Source organism: Mesitornis unicolor, unplaced genomic scaffold (assembly GCF_000695765.1).
Source record: "Mesitornis unicolor isolate BGI_N332 unplaced genomic scaffold, ASM69576v1 scaffold42805, whole genome shotgun sequence".
Lineage (NCBI taxonomy): Eukaryota > Metazoa > Chordata > Aves > Mesitornithiformes > Mesitornithidae > Mesitornis > Mesitornis unicolor.
In genome coordinates, this window is record NW_010185584.1 from 1 (window position 1) to 8,362 (window position 8,362).

At 42.6% G+C, this 8,362-nt stretch overlaps 1 protein-coding gene across 1 annotated transcript; it reads right to left on the bottom strand.

Annotated features, from left to right (window-relative positions):
• Positions 1–2,178: 2,178 nt before the first annotated feature.
• DDX5 (DEAD (Asp-Glu-Ala-Asp) box helicase 5) lies at positions 2,179–7,645 on the bottom strand. The gene is made up of 12 exons (XM_010184886.1): positions 7,479–7,645; positions 7,235–7,331; positions 7,016–7,149; positions 6,828–6,893; positions 6,239–6,380; positions 6,000–6,160; positions 5,685–5,857; positions 5,381–5,491; positions 5,094–5,155; positions 4,955–5,014; positions 3,475–3,699; positions 2,179–2,947 (listed from the first exon to the last, which is right to left on the bottom strand). Exons 3-12 carry the CDS (start codon positions 7,139–7,141, stop codon positions 2,565–2,567), a joined length of 1,509 nt encoding a protein of 502 aa, XP_010183188.1. The 5' UTR covers positions 7,142–7,149; positions 7,235–7,331; positions 7,479–7,645; the 3' UTR covers positions 2,179–2,564.
• Positions 7,646–8,362: the final 717 nt, after the last annotated feature.

An 8,362-nucleotide genomic window follows, 5' to 3' on the forward strand; every position in this document is an offset into this window, starting at 1 on the left:
CCCTCCCCGCGGGGAGCTTCGTTGTCGCCTGTGTTCCGCGCCCTTCAGCCCACCCGCGGTCACGGCACGCCACGCGACCCTGGTCGAGGCTGCTTGTGTCCGGAGGTAGCGCCTGGTATTCCCCTCTCGGCCAAGGCCGCCCGGAGCGTCCTCGGAGCTAGAAGCGAAGCGAGGGAGGGGGGAAAGACCTTCAGCTTTGCGGTCGTGCGCACACAGGAAGATTTATAGGGAAACGCCCATACGGATCTCATCAGAGCAGCTCTACATTGCTTTGTGCGTTCTGAAGCAACATTGAGAACAATCACGTTCTTTACAGACAGCGCAATTCAAGCTAACGTGCTGCCGCAGCGCCCTCCCCGCGCAGGGCGGGGGAAGGCGGCTCCGCAGCCGGCAGGGCCCGACGGCAGCGCAGTGGAAATTTCCATACGTGCTTAATCACGGTTCTGTACCAGTGCCAGGTGGGGCTTGAGAAAGGAGGAAACGTTCTGCGAGCTGGCCGTTACGAAAAATTAATATTAAATCCCAGGAAGGGGAAATAATCTCAGCGCGGGATCGTCACCGAACAACCCAGTCCCAGGGGCCAGAGGAGAGACCGAGAACTTAAAAGATTGCATTTGTGGGCCACTGGGTCAGCTGGAGGAGTTGCTACTCCTAGGTGCAAAAGTACCAAGTACAATTTCATTTCTAAGGCAGATTTGCCAAGAACTCCATTCTACTGGCATATCTCTGAACATACTGTCAAACCTATAAGTAGAGCTCTTTATTCATAATTTTAGATGTAAATTTTAAGAACTTACACTGAGGAAGGCCCTTCCCTCAGAGAACACTTCCCCTAAGCGATGGCCATTCAGAACCACCACCAGGCAAAAAAAAATTAAAACACGGTCCTGTTTTTCAGTTGTGCCTTACAAGCTAAATAAAAATTACCCACATCACATCACTAGACAGAACGTTTGAGGCCACGTTTAAAACTGCCTCAGCTTCTAAAAGCAGCTGATTTGGCAGGTGCCAGCCTCCACCTAATTGCACTTAAGTCCACCATGAACGTACAACCTCAAAAAAACTGCACTAAATAAAGTCACCAGGTGCATCTCTTCCCATGATTTCCTGATTAAGTTTCTAAAGCACATTTTGAACCAGCATGACTTGCGGACACCCATCTGGGTTTCACTTTCACAAACGTGGCTGGCGTTAGCCTCTTTCTCTTTTTAGATGAGCAGTATGTTCCTTGCACCACTGTTAATTTCAGTTCACAAGCTAGTTTTTTATATTCCAAAAAGATGAAGTTCAAAAAAAAAAAATCAAAAAAAGCCCAAGCTTTTAATGCATTTTGTTTCTGGCAAGTGACCTGGAAACTTAACATAAAATAAACAACCAACCAACTTCTTTGTCTTCAAAACCACCCAGATAGAATCTTGCAGAAAGATTCAGCCATGAATACATTAAGCTGTAGCTAAGCTTTGTTAAACTTGGAACTGTTGTTACTGATAAACAAGTGAGAAAAAGGAACTGAAAGTATTAACTGGAATTTTAACATACTGCACCAAAAGCATTAAGTACTTTAACCCCAGGATCAAGTATTATTCCAGCTCTGGTCCTAAGTCACGGAAATGCTGTTGCTTCACTCAGCAGGGGCAGTGCTTTGAGATTAGTCATCTGCATGTACTTGAACAAATCCATGGAGTATGTTCCTGGATCAGCAGCCCACTTCCCTCCCCCCACTTCCATAAAGAAATCACTGCTCAATACCAGTTTAAGTATAATTTGAAGTTTTAATACTAAGATCTTCCCATTTTCTCTGAAGCTCATAGTAAGCCTGCATGCTAACTCTGTAGATACATTACACTCAAGCCTAGTCTGCACATATGCTCTTGTGAAGGCGACAGTTAAGGTGCTGCAAAAGCCCCCTACGCTCGTAGCAGCTCATTAGCAACACCACTGCAGAGTTTTGGTTAGCAAGGCTTTCAGCTATACCATTACTCCAGTGGATCTCTTCCAGAAACTGGCCCGATGCTAGTGAGACAAGGAAGAGCACTGTTTCCAACAGCTACTAAGAAGCCAGCTTTAGTTTTCTTTCCCCATCAAAGCAGAGCCTGCCATGCTAAGCAATCCAGCCCAATCAAGGCAAGGCTGTTTTGTTTTTTTTTTTTATAAGCTTAAATGTTTAATCAGACACAGTTGACAAACCTTTCTAGAATTTAATATAAAAACATTTGACATTCCATTAATGTAAAGTTGTGCACATGTTGAGAAAATTGCCATCTGAAAGAAAATTCGGTCTTCAAATATCTTTATTGGAAGGCCATGCACTGCCTTCTGTTACTGTATTTCAAATCACTGTACATTTACTTTGAAAACACTGTCTGCATTTTCTAGTACAAAAAACTAAAAATTGTTTCAGGAATGTAGAGAAATATTCAACTTAAATAGCGAAAAAGTGCACCATAATTACTGCTGCACTGCAGTCATTTCTGCATTTCCCATTTCTTAAATAACTATCCTGTTTTGATAACACACAATATAAAGAGCAATTATGAAAAACTGAGACATTTAAATACACTAAGTTATTGAGAATAACTTGTTGGCATTGGGTAACCTATCATAGGAGCAGCACCAGTGGCAGGATATGCATACTGCTGTTGGTTCATGCCATTGTGCATATTTGCAATGTTACTCCCATACTGCTGCTCATAGCCATTCTGGTACGCTCCTGCAGGGTTACCAGCCCTGAAGCCAGCCTGCATGCCTGCAGCTGCAAAGCCATTTCCAAAAGGAGTTCCATTACTGAAACTTTGGGCACTGTAAGCCCCATTTGTAGTTTTTGCTCCAAAGTCTCTCTTTCCTAGTGCACCATAGTTTCTCTCAAAGTTCTCCCTCTCTCTAAAACTACTAAATCCACCCCTTTTGCCCGCAGAATATCTGTCACGTCGATCACCTCGGGAACGACCTAATAAGAAAGACAAGACATAGTTACGTTTCTATCATAAAGGCTGCATCTTACACACTACCAAACGAGTTCAGCTAGTAAGAGAAAAACCTTTCCCTTTTTGCCCCAGCAAGGCAAACCTACTATTGAAGCTTTCCAGTTGCTAACTGGACTCCAGTTAGACTATTTTGATAAAGCTTTCTTATGTGTCGTGTCACATGCTCTCTTAGACACTTACATCAATCCTTCCCAGCCATATGGGAGAAAGACACAGAACTGAGCCTTGAAGTGTTTTATTTCAGAGCAAATACTCAAAGGGCATTCTCTGGGCACCACTAGCCATAGGTGCACAGCAGCACGAGTGTAGAACATTTGAGGGAGGTCGTGCTGTTTCTTGTTACTGGTGTTAATAAATACCTTTCAGGTCACCATAACTAGTAGCTAAACCACCTTCCAAATCCACTTTGAAAAGTGGTTGCAGGTGGAATTTGAATTTCCATTTTCATCCAAGATGAAAGCTAAACCTTCTGGTCAAGATCAGTACTTACCTGAACCTCTGTCTTCAATCAACTGAAGCAATTTGGGGTTGATGGCTTGATTAGCCTCACGAAGCACAGAGATGAGGTCATTTACTTGCTTAATATTGTTAGGAGTAAAGAATGTGTATGCTGTGCCTGTTTTGGTACTGCGGGCAGTTCGTCCAATTCGGTGGATATAGTCCTCTGAGGAGTTAGGGTAGTCATAATTGATGACAAATTTCACATCTTCCACATCTGTAAAGTGTTGCAGTGTGGCAAAAAGCAAGGTACAAAGTTTTGCACACCACAACAGCCAAATCGAAGATAAACATTAGACAACAGTACTTTAAAAGGAAATAATGGCTGCAAAGAATTATTATTATGTGTTAGAAATATCCATTTCTGCAAGAGTATTGTGGAAGAGAAATTTATGCACACTCCGTCTGTTCCCGTCTCATCACCCACCCTGTGATCCAAAACCTTACCATAAAGGAGTATGCATTTGCTTGTCATTCCCAACTCAAGAGTCCCCTTTACAAATCATCAAGTGACATCTGAATGCTTCTTGCAGTAGGGCCACTAAATCTCACAGCAGCCTCTTCATGTGCTCATTTGAGGACCTTAGAGTAAAAACATACAAGGTCCTTCACATACACACTCATTAGAAGCTCAAAAAAAAATGGGCCACACTGCTCGTCTTGCCAAGACCTTTGAACCGCAGCTGCAAGAAAAACATACCTGTCCCCCCAAAGTCACCAAGTTGTTTTTATGCACTGTGTCTTGTCTAGGCAAGCGCTTCCAAGAAGCCAGGGTTCACTTGAGAATGTGTCTCTCTCTGGCAGGTCTCGACATGACGACTACGTATAGGTGGAGGAACTTCGACTTTCAAAGGCATTTGAAAAGCCATTGCTTTCCTGCCCCACTCGCTAAAGTGAGAGGTGGACTTTTTCTCAGATTTCATGTGCCAGTACTCACCAATTTGTACAAGGCTTAGTACATTTTAAAGCTGCTCTCTCCATTTCAAGGTTGAAAAAAAAAATTTCATTGAAGTTTGTAATTATTTTCTTCGACATTTCAGCAAACTCACTGAAATTCAAAGACCCACAGATCACAGCAGACAGTATGCACAAAACTAACAGTACTGCACCATGGCAAATCATGCAAAGCATGGAGAGAAGAGAAATACCAGGGCAAAGTGAACTGTGAATGAAACTGCTTATTTCATGAGAGAACAGTTTATGGGGTAGTAGTTTAAAGGATGATCTTTGCCTTTTGAAGATTACTGGCACACAATGCTCTCAGCTTTCACCTCTCTATTTGACTGGAAGCAGCCAGCCGATCACTTCCACTAGTCCTCCATCCCCCTCGAGTCCTCCGATTGTCATGCCTAGGCCTTGCCACAAAGACTGCACCTTTATGTGAAGAAAACTTAGAAAAATGCAGAGGTTAAAGAAAGCAATAGACTTTCTTTAAATAGCTTTGGGCAACTGGCATTACGAGTTGTACTAACCTAGACCTCTGGATGCAACATCTGTAGCAATCAGGATTGGTGCTTTTCCATGTTTGAATTCTGAAACACAAGTAGCTGGTTTAGTTTCTTCATTAAAGAACACAGATCATACGCTTGCAGAAACTGCTGAAATACTCACCATTTAGAACCCAGTCCCTCTCCTGCTGACTTTTATCACCATGAATACCCATTGCTGGCCACCTGAAAATACAGAATTTGATTGACCTCAGAACACTCCTTGAGTAGTTTCATTAGTCAAAGACAAGGCTATGGGGAAGTTGCAAAGAGCTTCTAGAGTTAAGTTTTACCATTTTAGCTGACACCTGGTGTCACTGTATTTGACAGCTACGGGATTGCTCTTGAAAAATCAAGAGCATGGTCAAGACTACTGGGGTAGCTCACTGAAGTTCAAGCTATTGGACTCACCCATCTCTCCTCATTTTCCTGGTCAGATCATCACACCGTCTTTTGGTTTCCACAAAAACAATTGTCTTATTTTCCTTCTCACTCATTATTTCTTCCATCAAACGAATAAGCCTATATGAAGAGACAATGGTTAGAGCTGGGATTGATTTGTACTGCACAAGTTTCTTTCTTACAGCCTATCTATATTTTTAGCAATCTCAAACTGGTATTAAAAAAAAAACAACTAACAAGACTAATTCATTTCACAGTTCATAAACTAAAGCTAACCATTAAAAAACACTGAATGCTTTGCCCAAATACTTACTTGTCATCTTTCTCTACATCGTGACACACATCCACAATCTGAAGAATGTTATGGTTTGCACTTAGTTCTAATGCACCAATGTTGATGTGCACATATTCTTTCAAAAAGTCTTCAGCCAGCTGCCTTACTTCCTTTGGCCATGTGGCACTCCACATCAGAGTCTGCCTGTCAGGCTGGAGAAGGAGATCAGGTCAGTACAAGATCAATACATAGTCAAATGCCCAACCAAAAAAATCTGTCTACCCAGCCTGAAAAATTGCATTGCCTTTGCTTTAACGAGCAGTGGCATTTGTTGCATGAACCATTTATACTCACTCTTATCTGATCCACGATTTTTCTGATCTGAGGTTCAAACCCCATGTCAAGCATCCTGTCAGCTTCATCAAGGACAAGGTAAGTACACCTCCGGAGATTGGTCTTTCCAGCTTCTAAGAAGTCTATAAGTCTTCCAGGTGTTGCAATGCAGATTTCCACACCTAAAAACCAAGCAGGAACATCAACTTAAGTACTTTTCACATTGCCTTACACAGAGATGCATTGAGGCTTATCCATACCTCTTTCTAAGTCACGAATTTGTGGTCCCTTTGGAGCACCTCCATAAATACATGTAGACTTCAAACGGCATGCTCTGCTATATTCAGCAGCTACCTGCTGCACTTGTTGAGCCAGTTCACGAGTTGGTGCCAGCACAAGACACTAGAAGTAAGATGCCCAGCTTTTAGTTCAATACCTACTCCAAGCTTCTAGTCTGACACTAGTTTGAAATGGAATAGTTGTCACATGTGCCAGAATGACTAAAGTGGATTTAAGTAGCCCAAACTAGCCAACTGAATTATCTAGCATCTCAATCTCAAAAATCAAACACTGACTTATGCTGTGTAGCAAGATACCTGAAAGTCACTAGCTTCCAGGGGACAGCAGTTTCCAAAAGGAGGCAGCTAGCCCTGTTCTGTACAATTTTAAGGACAATCCAATCAGAGCTTATGAAATGTTCTTGGGAAACTATGAAAACATGGAACCACTTTAGTCACAGAGAAACACAATACTGCCATGAACTCTCACAGGCATGGACAATTGGACTGTGAAAAAAAGAAAAATCACATTCTCTAGAAATTAAGATCCTCTCTCATTTAGAATACTCACAATAGGTCCATCTCCTCGCTCCAGGAATGGCTGATGATTTATGTGCACAATAGCAGGCAACAAGTACTGTTTAAAAGAAAGTAAGTTTTCATTAAAATCTCTTCCCAGAAGTGTTTGGCCTGCACTAAGCCAGGCCATACTTTCACTGCTGAAATCCAGCAGCATTCAAGGCTACAATCAGAACTTACAGACAGCGTTTTCCCTGATCCAGTCTGCGCCACTCCAACCATATCCAATCCACTCAAGGCAACAGGCCAACCTTGTGCTTGAATAGCAGTTGGTTCAGTGAAGTTCTGCCTCTGAATTACTTCCATAACATTTGCTTGAAGAGAAAATTGAAACTTATTAACTTGGACTTTGTCTTAATCAAACCTGGACAAACGACCGATACGCTAGTCTTCACTTACCAGGAAAGTTAGCTTCATAGAAGTTTATAATCGGTTTTGGACAGTTATGGCCCCTAACTGTGACTTCTTTGCTTGATCTGTACTGCTCAACTTCTTGCTGCAAAGCAAAAATCCCGTTATTGGAAATGAGCTTTGATACCAAAGTTATACGTAAGTTACCCCATCCACGCTTGTTGGGCCCCATGACCCTTAGCACGTTTGCACTTATTTATTTACTTTTGCTTCAGCTGGATAGTGTACATACCACAGTACGTCTAACTACATCAGGATGTTCTTGATAGAAGTTCTTCTCAAATTTGGGCAGCTCATCTAAATTCCATTTCTTTTTTGTAAGTTTTTCCCCAGGATTTCCAAATTTCTTCCCAGAGAGAGGTCCACCTCTACTTCCTCCAAAACGGGGGGCTCCAAACCTAGGGAAGATTGTAACATAGCATTTAAGAAATGCGTTTTGGTCCTCTTCTTATACAGCTTAACCTCCATCTTTGCAGTCCATCCCATAACTTTATTCCTAAAAACCCAGATTCATAAACCCCACCTACGTGATACTGAAACTTCAAAAAACCCGTTTAAGTTGCACATGCCACAATCTGCCTAACTACAGCTCATATTCAGAAACTAAGGTAACACCTATTTTTGCAGTTTCCACAAAAAGAAATTGAAAGGCCTATTTGCAAGCTACAGCAAAGGCAAAGGAAGGACATTAAAACCTTTGTTTATCCCATGATTAAAACGGTTTCCCACCCAAGTAACACTGCCACTGTGCACCAACCTGCAGAAAGCAGGCAGGGGTAGTTACAAAACCATGGGTAACTTTTTTCTAAGCCGTTTTATTGCATCCCACAACATAGATTTCCCCCAGAAATGATGTTTTATGAGGTTATGCATTTTACATTAGCATTTTCGGTTAGGGCCTTCCATTCAGAAAAGCTTTATTTTAAAAGCCCGTCCTGGCAGCCCTGAGGCGCAGCTCGAAGCGGTGCTAAGCCGTGCGCTCAAGACCGCTTAAGTGGATCCGAGCGCGGGGTTCCCTCCCCCACCCCCGACTGCTCCCCAGTTTTGGCCGAGAAGGCACTGGGAACGATCCTTCCCAGCACAACACAGCGCTCCCAGAGGGGACCCGGCTGAGTG